General features: G+C 38.9%; 1 protein-coding gene across 1 annotated transcript in view; it reads right to left on the minus strand.

Annotated features, from left to right (window-relative positions):
- LOC126470456 (calcium-dependent secretion activator-like) overlaps window positions 1-17,804 on the minus strand; it is a 1,485,604-nt gene that overhangs the window by 919,202 nt on the left and 548,598 nt on the right. The window contains exon 5 of the mRNA XM_050098305.1: window positions 3,048-3,223. Coding sequence (XP_049954262.1) covers window positions 3,048-3,223 — 176 coding nt within the window. The remainder of the gene's footprint in view (window positions 1-3,047; window positions 3,224-17,804) is intronic.

Raw genomic sequence — 17,804 nt, forward strand, 5'->3', positions numbered from 1 at the left:
CTGCTGCTCCTACAATATGACAATCCTGGTGGGTGTCTGTGCTGTGTGAACATCCATAACCACTTATATGGATGTGGGAATGCTCATGTGACCACTGATACCAGAATCATTGCACAATGGATGGAGCACATTTAACATATATAGCAGTTCTCCAAGAGGACCATTTCACCACTCAGAAAGACACAAGTTTACCCCTTTCAAACTCATTCAGTTTGCTGTAGGAAGTATGAGTGTGTCTCCATGACATGGTTGCCTATTTGCTTCACATGCTTGCTCCACATTGAGCCTTCAGGCTGTGAGCATTCCCTATTACAGGGACGACAGAGCTGTTGCTCTGGTAGCTGTGCCACTGTGCTATCTGTTGAAACTGTTATAAATACATATAGCATACTGTAGGTGACATGTGCCATCGCCAGATCAAAATCAACATTGTCTTTCCAGGTGCACTAATTTTTTTCCAGCAGTGTGTTTATTTATTTACTTTTAATCCATTGATCACTTTTGTAATGAAACTGGGTGCATCAGATATACACATATGAGTCGTAAAAGCATTTGGTACTTATTTAATGGAATGGAGTAAAATTTGCTTTGAGGATAGTTGATAAGCAAAAGTTGCAGTTGAGTTTCTAATGAAGTCCTGTAGTTCTTATTAAAGTTGTTGTCCACTTTGTATAAGTTGCCTCACTTATCATGTAATCAGTACCACAACCCTTTTAGCCATGAGACCTATTTAAGCAAAGAACACAGAGAATACATCTACCTTATTTGTATTCTACACATGACTGTTTCTTGTTAGGTGCCATACATCAACTGCTGAGAAAAAATGTTGAGTTGTTAAAGTGATATTTTAAGGCTATCAGTAAGAGTAAATGTGGACAGTGATATAATATATCTGTGCAAAACACTTTCTTCAGCCACACATCGCATTACACATTATAATACACAGATTCCATCTGCTTCTTCCACCAACCAACCAGTGTGAGAGGTTCGTTCCAGTTTCAGAGAGATCTGGCATTCTTTTAATTACTGAGCTGCTTCTTTCCCTCTCTGATCATGGCTCATATTTATTCATTTAATCTGTTTTTAGTCTTTCAGTTGTCTATTCCCATAATTAACTTGTTCATAACCTAGAATAAATATTAAATAAATGCTAATTGTAGAACTTCCTCACCACTGTATATAAAATTGGAATCCACAAGACCAACACAGGCAGTAAAGTAATGTAGTCAGTTGGCACCAGTGCTTAGCAAGATTTTGCTGTCTCCTTAGTCACTTCTTGTGGTGAAGTCACAACAGTCATTGTATTTTTATTTCTGATATCAATCCTGCCAGCTTCCTGATACCTATTCTTTTTTCCCCTTTCACTGATTCATTCCATTTTTTCCCCGTGCTTTTGACATACTTACCGGCTTTGCCTTCCTAGGCACTTAACTTAATTAAACAGGGTAGATATCTGTGTGTATCACCTTTTTCTCTCACTCTTATCATCTTCATTCAGCTTGTTTCTAGGCAATGTATAAATTGTATTTGACTGTTTTAAATTAAGTATTTATGTCCATTCCTTGTTCTCAGGACTTGTTGCATTTTTGTATTTTACATACAGTATTTTCATCAAAATTTACATAATCTCTGTCTACAATCATTTCCAAAAACTGTAGTGAACCTTGATAATATGTATATAACATTGAAACTGCATAAATACTTCCATCAGTGAAAATTATACCAATGGTTAAAGATGTGATCAATATGCTATGGACATATACGGTAAATGTTGCCTGTAGCATTGATAGTGTTGCTATGTAAGCTTGTAGAGAAAATTTATAGCTATATCAACAATACCTGTCAGTCACAATTATGACAACTGCATCTATTGTTCATTATGAAAATGTTAACTAGACAGGAATTTCACTAGGTGTAGGATATGATAGAAACTGTTGGCATAAAACTCTAAGTAACTGATATGCAAAATATATTTCACCTTAAGCCATATTCTAGTTAGCATTGTTGTGTATCAGTAATCATGGGTACACCTAAAGGATACATCAGACACTGGGAAGTTGTGCAATGCAACACAAACACTACGTGGTAGACCAAATTTACCACTGTTGAGATGGTTTAAGCTTCACAGTAACACCACAATGCAATCTATGACTGTATCAACATACATGAATATCTCGGGAAACAATGACTAACAAGAACAGTAAGGTACAACCATTTGCAATAGGTGCCTTGCCTATCACCCAGCAAAATATAACAATTCGAATGACCACTTTCAATTGACATTAATATCTGACATCGTCATCTTCATGGCTGTGGTACACACAGAAAGAAAAGGGCACAGTGTTACAGGCCTACACTACACTGGTATCTGCTACAAATCTTGGCTTTCATTACACTTTTGAAAGAAATGATAATTGTGCTGTAATTTGCAGCAGTGCTTGTGAACATTTTGTTCCAGCACTCACTTTCAGTTGCAGCTACTTACAATAGCTATTTCTCAGCTTTAGCTATTTGAGAATCCCTTTACTTATGGACTGCACTAGACCATCTAGTGAACATGTACACAACCTCTCTGATTACCATCTGGTAGTCAGTTCTCAGTAAAATTGTTTTGTCATGGATGGTTCCTCTCCTACTGTTGGATCTGAGTCATTTTTCAACATTATCATCATCCCAACTCCCCATTTATGAGATATTAAGATAACAGATAATCTGACACGATGCCAATACCCTCTATACCAAAAGTGGGATGAAAACTGATTTGGTGCAATAATACTACAATTGTTCCCTTCTTTCCTCTGTGCTATTACACTAATAAAGTATTACCTAACTCTAGTGATTTTCCTTGAATGAGGAACATTCATCGATTCAGAATTTATGAATTTCTGAATAATAATTTTGTAAATTAGTAATTTAAAGATACACAAAATGGGACCTGAAGCAAAAACCAGTCTTATTATTAATACAGGTATTTGTCTTACGTAAGTTTACATCAGCCAACAAAATGATTAATTATAAGGACTTTTAGATGAAATGTAGAGACATACCTAACCCTCTTTTCTATGTTATTCCTGAAGACTTCTCGAAAATCATGCTGAGAACAAGCTCCAGACTGTACCATTTTTAATACACGTTCTGATTTTAGAAATACTTCATAATAGCTTTGGACAGCATTCTGAAATGCCTCATCTGCCATTATCTGTGTATCCCCTTTGAGGAAGCTCTGGAACAAAGAAGTTTCATTTGTGAATGTCTATCAGTAAAAACATCACGAAAGTAGAACAACTGCAAAGTGGAAGCAGAGTAACTAAACATTAAATTACATGAAACATTTTATCTTAAGATTGTAGAGGAATAAACATAGGTCTTATCAAAATGTACGTTCCGATAGAAAATTTATCAAGAATGTGAGTGCCAATTAAATGTATCATTTCAGGCAAAGGGGAAATACATTCAGTTTAAAACTAAATAAGGATACGAAGAAAACACAATGTTTCTGCTGCAATTCATTGTTCATTCTGAGACAGAAGCATACAATTTTGTTCTTTACAATCAGATCTTTTAACATCATATCTAAGCAAACTGACAAATAAAAAGAATTATATTGTATTTTCCTCAGCAAGTGGTTAAAAAGTATGGAAGTATACATACAGTTCTAGAGATGATTAAATTTTATTCAATGATTCCTACTTCCATGGTTCTGTGTTGGTTAAGATACAATTGATTCAAATGAGTGATGGGGCTTAATGGTTCCTGTCATATGCTTTTTCAAATGTGCACATGAAACAGACATGAAATATTAGATGATATTACATTTTGCATGAAAACAATACGTTTCACAATTGTGTAATGAACATTTTCTGCAGTGGAATCCTTATAATGATATCTCAGTATCCTTAACAAAATATAAGCCATGATTAAGTCTGATTATCAATTAGCTTTAATCAGATTATGGAATCAGTGTTTTGAGAATGTGTACTTAAAGTACTTCTTTCTTCTTTTAAGGAGGATGAGAAACCAGAAGTCCAACTAGTCCTATTTTTTATGTGGTAATTTACAATAAAGAACTTCGACTGAAACCCAAGTGATAGTCCGTGCTATCTATCACTGATTATATTCCATAACAGAATAACAGTTTGTCAACCTACACTATGTGATAAAAAGTATCCGGACACCTGGCTGAAAATGACTTACAAGTTTGTGGTGGCCTCCATTGGTAATGTTGGAATTCAATATGGTGTTGACCCACCCTTAGCCTTGATGACAATGTCCACTCTGACAGGCATATCTTCAATCAGGTGCTCGAAGGTTTCTTGGGGAATGGCAGCCCATTCTTCATGGAGTACTGCATTGAGGAGAGGTATCAATGTCAGTCAGTGAGGTCGGTGTTCCAAAGCATCCCAAAGGTGTTCTATAGGATTCAGGTCAGGACTCTGTACAGGCCAGTCCATTACATGGATGTTATTCTCATGTAACCACTCTGCCACAGGTCATCCATTATGAACAGGTGCTCGAGTGTGTTGAAAGATGTAATTGCCATCCCTGAATTGCTCTTCAACAGTGGGAAGCAAGAAGGTGCTTAAAACATCAATGTAGGCCTGTGGCGTGACAGTGCCACACAAAACAACAAGGAGTGCAAGTGCCCTCCACGAAAAACATGACCACACCATAACACACCACCTCCAAATTTTACTGTTGGCACTACACACACTGGCAGATGATGTTCACCAGGCATTTGATATACCCAAATCCTGCAATCAGATCGCCATATTGTGTACTGTGATTCGTCACTCCACACAACATTTTCCCACTGTTCAATTGCCCAATGTTTGTGCTCCTTACACCAAGCGAGGCATCGTTTGACATTTACCGGCATGATGTATGGCTTATGAGCAGCTGCTTGACCATGGAATCCAAGTTTTCTCACTATCTGCCTAACTGTCATAGTAATTGCAGTGGATCCTGATGCAGTTTGGAACTCCTGTGTGATGGTCTGCATAGATGTTTGCCTATTACGTATTACCCTCTTCAACTGTTGTCAGTCTCTGTCAGTCAACAGACGAGGTTGGCCTGTACACTTTTGTACTGTACATGTCCCTTCATGTTTCCACTTCACTATCACATCAGAAACAGCGGACCTAGGAAAGTTTAGGAGTGTGGAAATCTGGCATACAGACGTATGACACAAGTGACACCAAATCACCCGAGCATGTTCGAAGTTCATGAGTTCGGTGGGGCGCCCCATTCTGCTATCTCATGATGTCTATATGACTACTGATATGGAGTACCTGAGAGCAGGTGGTAGCACAATGCACGTAATGTGAAAAAAAAAAATGTTTCTGGGGATACATTGTTGAACAGACACATAAACATTTGTTGCCTGTGCCTGGGGCAGTCTCTTGACCATTATTCACATATTCAAATATAAAGCAGATATTTACGTTGCCATACTTCATGGAAAAATATAAGTTGAAAGAAGTTCTACATAACAAAGTGAGTTTAGAAAGAAGGAAAATAGTTTTAGAAGTAGGCTGCTTTCAACAATCACTTAACCAGATCTTACAGTAAAGGCACAGAAACAATAAGCATGTGACTGATACTCAAGAAATGTAATTGAATATTTTATAAGTTTCATACTTCCAGTTATAATGAATAATTGATTACAGGTACTGGTGGCCAATTATTGAACTACATGAAATAAAATTTTATATCTTCTGAATGGTTTGCATTAGGGTGTTCAGACTGCACAGTTGGCCATGGGGTATGACAAGAATTTGTATGCGCATTGCATCAGCTTAGCCCAGTTTCATTTGGACAGGTCTTTCAATAAGCAAAATCGGTGCATTTTGGGGACTGAGAATTTGCATTTTGCAATTGAGAAGTCTCTTCACCCTTAACGGGGTACTGTGGGGTGTGCAATGTGCAATCACAGAATAATTGGTGCAATATTCCTTGATGTCGTGGTGAGAACCGAATAGTATGTGAAGGTTTTGGAAGATAATTTCATCCCCATTATCCAATGAGGCCCTTATTTCTACAAGATGTGGTTCATGCAGATGGAGCTCGACCCCATCAAAGCAGGAGAGTGTTTGATGTGTTGGAGGAGCACTTTGGGCTCCGAGGTACCCAGAGGCCACTGGTATAGGCCTCAATTGTTCACTATATTCTCCAGATGTGAACATAAGGTATACAGCACTAACCCTAAAACCATCACTGAGCTGAAAAAAATCATTCAGTAGGTCATCGACAGCATCGATGTTCTGATACTTCAGCGGGTTATGCAGAATTTTACTATTTGTCTGCAACAAATCATTGCCAATGATGGCAGGGATATTGAACACATCATAACCTAAATCTGAGTATCTGTAGTGACCTTTACATATTGAATAAAGTGTGTGCACACCGTAGTTTGTAATTAATTTACGTTTTTTTTTTTTTTAATGTAGTTCAATAATTGCCTGCCAATTGGTAAATTTATAAGAGAATACCGACAACTTATTTTTAACTGTGGATTAAATGCTACAATCATTAAGTCCCAGAAATAATTTATTTTCCATATAAATTAACATCACTGGTTGTGAAACCAACCACTAACATACTTCTTTTTTTTTCTACTTTATTCAAATAGTAGATCAATAGATGTACTGCAGTTTGTGTTTCACAGTTAATCAGTTTGACCTACTTACGTAAAAAGTTGAAGTATATTGCAATTACAAAAGTTTTTATACTGCCAAATATGAATTATCAGAAAAAAAGGTTCTAAGGACAACAGAAAAAATTACAGATATGTTATTAGAGAAGTGTTTATTCCCAAAAAGTAGCAGGAACTGAGTGCATTCAAAATAATTTTTGTTGATTGTGTTCCACAAATTTCAGAGCTACTGTACAATTTGTTGTTAATTGTACAAGCCTGAAAACCATTGTACAGTTAAAAATAATTATACAGCAGCTTTGTGTGTTATAGTACATCATTTCTATAATTTTTATCATAATAAAATGTATTATTGCTATGCCTGGGGCATTCTCTTGACCATTATTCACATATTCAAATATAAAGCAGATATTTATTATCTGTGTATGTATTAAATGTTTGTCTTTGCATGCAATACATCTGAATCTTTAGTAGAAAACCATTTTAACCTCTTAACTACTTCAATTCAGGACACACTTGTATTCCATATGGCACTTTTCTGAGAATAAAAATGGGGTGAAAGACATGGATATAAGATAACCGTATTTGTATTTGATTTACAGATATGAAGTTTTGTTGTTTATTCAAAAGGTGTTTCAGAACACAATAATTTAAAAAAAAAACTTTTTCAGAAAATAAAAATTTTCACTGTGTATAGTGTATTTCCAAGCTTGAAGATGCACACAGTCTAACATCACCACACTCTTTGCTTTGGTAACATGATTATCTTCTGATATTTTTTGCTGCATAAACATTGGACCTGCTTGTTCTATTCTCCTCTTTCTTTGTAGCTGACGCAAATGCTGGAAAATATCCTTCAAGAAGATGGAGAGGATCATTATCATTTGACCAGCACCTTGCTTTCCAGGTCTATCTTTCATCTATGGTTATCTGTTTGTCTAGGAGTAAGATAACAGTACCAGTGAAGTATGAATGTGTCAGTTATAGGAGAGAGAACAGCATTGTTGAAGCAGAGCAGCGGGTTGAAACAGAGAAGTGCACTATCTCCTTTACATTTCATAGTGGTAATAGATGATGATATAACTTAAATAGTGACAGAGATCAGAGACAGGATGACAACAATGTTGTTTGCTGATGATTTGATGGTGTGGCAAAGTAACAAGGTATAACTACAGAGGTAATTCTGTACAGGAAGAAGGGCTGTGGAAGAGTATAGCCTAAAATTTAATGTGAAAAAACATGAGCTGGAGGTAACAACATGATAAAGAAATAGACTTCTAATAAACATAATGCCGTGCAAGGAGTTGTTGAAAGAGGTTGAAAGAATAATACAGGAAACACATGGCTGGAAAAAAATTGTACACCCCGTTTAGAGGTTTCCAAATTCACTCAAGATTTATTGTTGCAATAGTGCATCTGGGATACATGAAATGATTACATTTACAGATCAATACTACAAGCAGTTCAGTGGTACCCATTCTGAAACATCCACATTAATGAGAGTTTCAGCATGGTGTAGTCTCCACAAATGGAAACACGGGTGCTGACTGTGGCATCCAGTCAATCATACAGATGGTGAATACTGTCCTGGGACACACAATGCCATGCTTGCTCGATCCGTGCACATAGGTCTGTAAGAGTTGTTGGCTGAAAAGTCGTACTGGTCACTTCTCATCCCATCATGTCAAACATGTGCGTGATTGGAGGCAAGCCCAGAGAAGTTGCTGCACATCTTGCAGAGCACGTTGAATTTCACAGGCAGTGTATGGGTAAGCTTTATTCTACATCTACATCTACATCTACATGACTACTCCGCAATTCACATTTAAGTGCTTGGCAGAGGGTTCATCAAACCACAATCATACTATCTCTCTACCATTCCACTCCCGAACAGCGTGCCGGAAAAACGAACACCTAAACCTTTCTGTTCGAGCTCTGATTTCTATTATTTTATTTTGATGATCATTCCTACCTATGTAGGCTGGGCTCAACAAAATATTTTCACATTCGGAAGAGAAAGTTGGTGACTGAAATTTCGTAAATAGATCTCGCCGCGACGAAAAACGTCTTTGCTTTAATGACTTCCATCCCAACTCGCGTATCATATCTGCCACACTCTCTCCCCTATTACGTGATAATACAAAACAAGCTGCCCTTTTTGCACCCTTTCAATGTCCTCCATCAATCCACCTGGTAAGGATCCCACACTGCGCTGCAATATTCTAGCAGAGGATGAACGAGTGTAGTGTAAGCTGTCTCTTTAGTGGACTTGTTGCATCTTCTAAGTGTCCTGCCAATGAAACGCAACCTTTGGCTCGCCTTCCCCACAATATTATCTGTGTGGACTTTCCAACTGAAGTTGTTCATGATTTTAACACCCAGGTACTTAGTTAAATTGACAGCCTTGAGAATTGTACTATTTATCGAGTAATCGAATTCTAACGGATTTCTTTTGGAACTCATGTGGATCACCTCACACCTTTCGTTATTTAGTGTCAACTGCCACCTGCCACACCATATAGCAATCTTTTCTCAATCGCTTTGCAACTGATACTGCTCTTTGGGTGACCTTACTAGACGGTAAATTACAGCATCATCTGCGAACAACCTAAGAGAACTGCTCAGATTGTCACCCATGTCATTTATATAGATCAGGAACAGCAGAGGTCCCAGGACACTTCCCTGGGGAACACCTGATATCACTTCAGTTCTACTCGATGATCTGCCGTCTATTACTACGAACTGCGACCTTTCTGACAGGAAATCACGAATCAAGTCGCACAACTGAGACAATACCCCATAGGCTTGCAGCTTGATTAGAAGTCGCTTGTGAATAACGGTGTCAAAAGCTTTCCGGAAATCTAGAAATACGGAATCAACCTGAGATCCCCTGTCGATAGTGGCCATTACTTCGTGTGAATAAAGAGCTAGCTGCGTTGCACAAGAACAATGTTTCCTGAAACCATGCTGATTATGTATCAATAGATCATTCCCTTTGAGGTGATTCATAATGTTTGAATACAGTATATGCTCCAAAACCCTACTGCAAACCAATGTCAATGATATAGGTCTGTAGTTTGATGGATTACTCCTACTACCCTTCTTAAACACTGGTGCGACCTGCGCAATTTTCCAATCTGTAGGTACAGATCTATCGGTGAGCGAGCAGTTGTGTATGATTGCTAAGTAGGGAGCTATTGTATCAGCGTAATCTGAAAGGAACCTAATCAGTATACAATCTGGACCTGAAGACTCTCCCGTATCAAGCGATTTGAGTTGCCTCTCAACCCCTAAGGTATCTACTTCTAAGAAACTCATGCTAGCAGCTGTTCGTGTTTCAAATTCTGGAATATTCCATTCGTCTTCCCTGGTGAAGGAATTTCAGAAAACTGCGTTCAATAACTCCGCTTTAAGGGCACAGTCATCGGTAACAGTACCATCGGCACTGCGCAGCGAAGGTATTTACTGCGTCTTGCCGCTTTTGTACTTTACATACGACCAGAATTTCTTTGGATTTTCTACCAAATTTTGAGACAATGTTTCATTATGGAACCTATTAAAGGCATCTTGCATTGAAGTCCGTGCCAAATTTCGCGCGTCTGTAAATTTTAGCCAGTCTTCGGGATTTCGCGTTCTTCTGAACTTCCCATGCTTTTTCCGTTGCCTCTGCAACAGCGTTCAGACCTGTTTTGTGTACCATGGGGGATCAGTTCCATCTCTTACCAATTTATGAGGTATGAATCTCTCAATTGCTGTTGCTACTATATCTTTGAATTTGAGCCACATCTCGTCTACATTTGCATAGTTAGTTCGGAAGGAATGGAGATTGTCTCTTAGGAAGTGACACTTTATCCGCTTTTTTAAATAAAATTATTTTGCGTTTGTTTCTGGTGGATTTGGAAGAAACGGTATTGAGCCTAGCTACAATGACCTTGTGATCACTAATCCCTGTATCAGTCATGATGCTCTCTATTAGCTCTGGATTGTTTGTGGCTAAGAGGTCAAGTGTGTTTTCGCAACCATTTACAATTTGCGTGGGTTCGTGGACTAACTGCTCGAAATAATTTTTGGAGAAAGCATTTAGGACAATCTCGGAAGATGTTTTCTGCCTACCACCGGTTTTGAACAAGTATTTTTGCCAACATATCGAGGGAAGGTTGAAGTCCCCACCAACTATAACCATATGAGTGGGGTATTTATTTGTTCAGCAACTATATCATCGGAGTCTGGGGGTCGGTAGAAGGAGCCAATTATTAACTTAGTCCGGCTGTTAAGTATAACCTCCACCCATACCAATTCGCACTGAGTATCTACTTCGACTTCGCTACAAGATAAACCACTACTGACAGACACAAACACTCCACCACCAATTCTGCCTAATCTATGTTTCCTGAACACCATCTGAGACTTCGTAAAAATTTCTGCAGAACTTATTTCAGGCTTTAGCCAGCTTTCTGTACCTATAACAATTTCAGCTTCTGTGCTTTCTATTAGCGCTTGTAGCTCAGGGACTTTCCCAGCACAACTACAACAATTTACAACTACAATTCTGACTGTTCCTTGATCCAAGCACGTCCTGTATTTGCCATGCACCCTTTGAGATTGCAGCCCATCCCATACTTTCCCCAAGGCCTTCTAACCTAAAAAACCGCCTAGTCCACGCCACACAGCCTCCGCTACCTGTGTAGCCGACAGCTGAGTGTAGTGAACTCCTGACCTATTCAGCAGAACCCGAAACCCCATCACCCTATGGCGCAAGTCAAGGAATCTGCAGCCAACACGGTCGCAAAACCGTGTGAGCCTCTGATTCAGACCCTCCACCCGGCTCTGCGCCAAAGGTCCGCAGTCGGTTTTGTCAACGATGCTGCAGATGGTGAGCTCTGCCTTCATCTTGTAAGCAAGACCGGCAGCCATCACCAAATCAGATAGCCGCTGGAATCCAGAGAGAATTTCCTCAGATCCAAAGCGACACACGTCATTAGTGCCGACATTTGCCACCACCTGCAGCTGGCTGCACCCTGTGCTCTTCATGGCATCCGGAAGGATCCTTTCCACATCAGGAATGACTCCACCCAGAACGAAGTCACCTCCCTGTCTCCAGACAATGGAAGAACGAACAATATTCTGCACATACTGAGCGCTGGTTATTGTGTCCTCCACAAACACCAAAGTGAATGAGAGTTGTAGCTTGGCCTGGGGTGTATTCAGTGTGTCTTGGCTGCAGCACTCACCAGGTCTATATTGTATGCACAAATTGCACTATCACCTGCATGCAGGCAGAATCCTCTTACGTCACTGAAGACCTCAGCATGCCATTCCACCTTCCAATTTAAAATGATCCTCTGACAGCACTAGTTGAGCTGTGTACATCAATGCTGTGGCATGGGCTAGAGTATGCTTGCCTGAAGTCCCTTTGCTAATACCCTGTTCAAGAGAGTTTGTGTTGAAACATGTGGGCTCACAAGTCCTCTTATCTGCCACTGTTGCTCTTACAATATGACAATCCTAACAGGCATCTATGCTGCATGGATGCTTGGAACCATGTCTACAGGTGTGAAAATGTTCATGTGACCACTGACCTCAGAATCATTGCATAACGGGTGCAGCACACTTGTGGGGCAGTTCTCTGAAAGGACCATCCCGCCACTTGAAAAGTCACAATTTCACCCCTTCCAAACTTGCTCAGTTCATTGTAGGAAGCACGAGTGCATCTCTGTGGCATGGTTGCCTGATTTCCTCACATTTTTGCACCACACTAAGCCTTCTTGATGTGAACATTTCCTTTTAAAGGGTAGACAGAGATGGTGCTCTGGTAGCTATGCCACTATGCTCTCTCTTGGCCGATAATGCTGAAATCATTAGCAGTACCTCTAGTATCCCAGAGGTGGCATATGCCATCATTGGATGAAAATTGATGGCTTCTCCATGGCAATGTAGAATAAATGATAATGATGTAAGGCAAGCTGAGAGCTTTATAAGGAATGTGAGAGGAATTACACTATGTGATCAAAAGTATCCAGACAACTGGCTGAAAATGACTTACAGGTTCTTGGTGCCCTCCATTGGTAATGCTGGAATTCAATATGGTGTTGGCCCGCCCTCAGCCTTGATGATAGCTTCCACTCTCACAGGCATATTTTCAATCAGGTGCTGGAAGGTATCTTTGGAATGGCAGCCCATTATTCACAGAGTGCTGCACTGAGGGGAGGTATCGATGTCAGTCAGTGAGGCCTGGCATGAATTCGGTGTTCCAAAACATCCCAAAGGTATTCTATAGGAGTCAGGTCAGGACTCTGTACAGGCCAGTCCATTACAGAGATGTTATTGTCATGTAACCACTCTGCCACAGGCCATGCATTATAAACTAGTGCTTGATAGTGTTGAAAGATGCAATCACCATCCCCGAATCGCTCTTCAACAGTGGGAAGCAAGAAGGTGCTTAAAACATCAATGTAGGCCTGTGCTGTGATAGTGCTATACAAAACAATGAGGGATGCAAGCCTTCTAAATGAAAAACATGACAACACCATAATACCACCGCCTCCAAATTTTACTGTTGGCACTACACACGCTGGCAGATGACGCTCACCGGGCATTCGCCATACCCACACACTGCCATTGGATCGCCAAATTGTGTACCATGATTCGTTATTTCACACAACGTTTTTCCACTGTTCGATCCTCCAATGTTTATGCTCCTTACACCAAGTGAGGCATCGTTTGACATTTACCAGCATGATGTGTGGCTTATGAGCATCTGCTCGACCATGAAATCCAAGTTTTCTCACCACCTGCTTAACTGTCATAGTACTTGCAGTGGATCGTGATGCAGTTTGGAATTCCTGTGTTATGGTCTGCATAGATATCTGCCTATTACACATCATGACCCTCTGCAAATGTCAGAGTTCTCTGTCAGCATCAGGCATGTAGGCTTTTGTGCTGTACACATCCCTTCATGTTTCCACTTCACTATCACATTGGAAACAGTGGACCTAGTGATGTTTAGGAGTGTGGAAATCTTGCATACAGACATATGGCACAAATGATACCCAATTATGTGATCACGTTCGAAGTTCATGAGTTCTGCGGAGCGCCCCATTCTGCTCTCTCATGATGTCGAATGACTACTGAGGTCACTGGTATTGAGTGTCTGGCAGCAGGTGACATCAAAATGTACCTAATATGAAAAACATATGTTTTTAGCGGTGTACAGATACTTTTGATCTATAGTGTATGTGGAACAAAGAAGTCGCCCAGACATGAAGAATGTGATATACCAAATTTATTTTATACCAATTCTACTGTATACTGTAGAATGTTGCATCATGAGACATGGGAGAAGTATGAGGTGCAGTCAAAAGAAAAGAAGTATGTGATAGGTCCGATAGGTGTAAGAAAAATTGAAAAGATAATACATGAATGTATTAGGGAGATAACACCTGAAGACCCCCTGCAAGATAAGATTGAGAAAAAAAGATTTAAACTGTATAGGCATGTGAAATAAATGGATAAGAAAAGAATACTTAGGAACATGCATGCAAAGAAGATGAAAGTCGAGAGACTAAGAGAAAGGTCAAAGGACAGGTGGCTAAAAAGAATGAAAGAAAGCAAAGTGATATGAGGTGAAACAAGCATCTGAAAACTGTGGTAGGTAAGGCAAATGGTCAACTTCAGTTTATTGGCAGAATTTTATGAAAGAGTGGTTCACCTGTCAAGGGGACTGCATATAGGACACTTGTGCAACCTATTCTTGAGTACTGCTCAAGTGTTTGGGATCGGTACCAGGCCAAATTAAAGGAAGACATTGAAGCCATTCAGAGTCAGGCTGCTAGATTTGTTACTGGTAGGTTCGAATAACAAGAAGGTGTTATGAAGATGCTTCAGGAACACAAATGGGAATCCTAGGAGGGAAGAAGATGTTCTTTTTGAGAAACACTATTGAAAAAATTTAGAGAACTGGCATTTTAATCTGACTGCTGAATGATTCTACTGACACCAATATACATCATGTGCAAGCAACAAAAAGATAAGATAGGAGAAATTATGGATCATATGGAGGTGTGCAGACTTCTTTTTCCCTCACTCTGTTTGCTAGTGGGACAGGAGTGGAAATAACAAGTATGGGCATAATGTACCCTCCCCCATGTACCATACAGTGGCTTGCAGAGTATCTACATAGATGTAGATGTAGATTCAGGCAGAGGGAGAAAACAGGACACAGTAGTGACAGAGAGGCTTGTGTTCCAAGCTGAAACTGACACTGGCACAAAACTGTAAGGTGATGGTGATGGTGGTGGTGGTGGTGGTGGTGGTGGTGGTGGTGGTGGTGATAATGATGATGATGTGGTACTAAGAACAAAGAGAACTGTATGTGTCCCACTCACAAATTTATTCTGGTGTAGAAACAATATTAAGTAACAAGTAGCTCTATTTGAGCACAACAGTGTAGAAAATTTGCACTGAATTCAGTACATTAATTTGAATTTTTATTTATAACTATAGTGTCTCTCAATTGTATTACATATTTCTTAAAAGATATTCTAAATCAATTCAGTATGCAATTTCACTTCGTATTCCTGGTGACTCTTCAGTACACAAAATGAATTAGTACATAAGGGGAAGAAATTTCTGAGTGAAGTTTAAGATGTTCTGAACTCTACATTTAGCAAGAGAAGTAAAGGAAACTCTGCATAAGAAGAGTGGAATACAGATAAGATACGTAAAATTGGACAAAGGCAAATTATAGATCAGTAAGAATGCAAGAAGAACAAAACTGAGTAATTGAAAAAGAAGACAAAAAAAGTTATAGATGAAAGAAGAAAGTGATAGGATTGCTCAGGATACTGCAGCAAAATTATAATACAAGAAGCTGAGGAATTAAAGTAACAGAATATTTGGAGAATCCTAACAGAGAAATGTACTGAGACTGAGAAAAAAAATTATATGTAGCTTGGAAAAAAGCTTAAGTTATGGGGAAATGGTTTTAAAATAAGAAGTATTGCTGCAAAACCTCTTTTAAACAAATACAAAAGACAGGTCAGAGAGTTCATTAAATCTGGCAAAATAATTATTTAATAGTGCTGTATAGAAATGGGGTTGCTTAGGTGGATTAGAACTATGAGAAACTACTCCAGGAGTAACAAGTCCTAACTTTTACATGACTCTCACTGAGTGGACATGAAAAGATTACTCTGGGAACTGTGGTAAGGTTTATTTATATTTTGATTTTCATCCAAGGTCAGCTTTCAAATAAAACTCAGTATGTGAAAATGCTAGATAATGTTTTGAAACTTCTTGGCAGATTAAAATACTCTGCTGCAGAGAAAATAATTAATTCTGTCAGACACTTTTTGATGGCACCTTTCCTGAACAATCACTAGCATTAATCACAGTCATCTTATATCTATGAGTGTCTTGTTTGAGGAATCTGAAGGTGGAATGATCACATAAATCTAGTTCTGAAGAAGGGAGATACCTGAGAGATTCATAGGAAGAACCTGATGAAGTGTAACCCCCTATAAAGAAGAGAGCATTGGTGGAAAAAAACTTGTCTAATAGATTCTAGAGAATGGTTCATCAGTGTTGTGCCATTATCAAATTAAGCTAACAATGAAGATGGCGATGGTTTATGGAATGATGTGTTATTTCTACTGTATTTGTTACATTACAACAGAGCATTACAAATATGCTCAACAATGACCAGTGGGAGAACTGGAAAGAGACTGAGCATAAATGGATAGCTTACTGTAAAAATTCCAAAGATTTAAATTACAGAAAGGCCAAATGTATAGTTTTCTTCACTACAAAAATCTGATGATGGTAAAATTAGAGATATGTGGACTTAGGTGGATGTCTAGAAATGCTTGTTCTTTCCACGCAGCATCTGAAAGTGGTGTAGCAAAGAGGTAACATATTATTGGTCCATAAAATATACTTCTCCACATACTGAAGATGTGATTGATAACATACTAGATCACTGTGGTAATGAATGATAATGGGAGCTGCTATTCTAGTTCCTGATACATGGCTTAAACCTCAATGGTCTGCAAGATTTGGTTGCACAACAACTCATGAAGGTAGTTTTAAAATGCAGAAGTAATCACAATACTGTTAAAGCTCTAGGTGGAATATAAATACTGAAAGAAGTCTTGGGTATTAATAATTGCTTTAGATGTATTTTGGTTCTTCATTAGTGTACCAATACCAGTTTTGTGGCATTAAAGCCATAGATTCAGGTGACATATGATTAAAACATTAGATTGGAAAAGCTCGGAATCTTTTATCCCAACATTTGTTGTCCAGCAGTACAAAACATCACTAAAATATGGTATGTCATGGATTAAAAACTGCCAAATCCCATATAGACTGGAACCATCACTATACTTGAATCTGGCAGTTTTTAATCCATGACATACCATCTTATAGCGGTGTTTTGTATTAATGGACAAAAAATGTTTGGAAAAAAGATTCCGAGCTTTTCTGCTCTATAATTTTAATCATATGTCACCTGAAGATGTGGCTTTTATGCCACAAAAGCAGCAGTGGTACAGAATAAAGAGCCAAAATACAGCTGAAGCGGTTATTAATACCCAAATGAGTACTCATAGCTGTGGTTGCCACACCTACACAGTTGTCTATTGAAAGAAGTGATGACAATGACTCACTACCCAGCATAAGCACATAAATAAGACTGAAATCATCACTAAGTTGTACAACGTGGCCCAGGCACCAAACATAACTATTTAAATTTTACAAAGACATCATTTTTGTTGTTCATTACCTTTCAGCTGATGCAGTAACAATAGACCAGTTCATGCCAGAGTAGACCAAATCATCATCAGCAGAGCTGCATTCCCAGTCAAATCATGTTGCAAGATCACCTGACCTTTGCGACTGAGGGCTCTCATAGCCATGACCAAAAAAACCTCTCTCTCTTATGTTCTGAGGTACTGTCTAGAGCAGATGCTAAGATACTATATATTAATGATGAGCCCACACCACTTTCTAATGCTGATCACACCACAAAGGGAGTGTACAAACTGGTGTCAGAAGTGGAATGCAGAATTCACCCTGTTTTCAGCTTTGAAGTGCTGCATACAAATTACTAAGGCATGAGTGAATGTGTGAATCCATTGAACAGCACCATCTGGTT

The sequence above is a fragment of the Schistocerca serialis genome, chromosome 3, assembly GCF_023864345.2.
Source record: "Schistocerca serialis cubense isolate TAMUIC-IGC-003099 chromosome 3, iqSchSeri2.2, whole genome shotgun sequence".
Lineage (NCBI taxonomy): Eukaryota > Metazoa > Arthropoda > Insecta > Orthoptera > Acrididae > Schistocerca > Schistocerca serialis.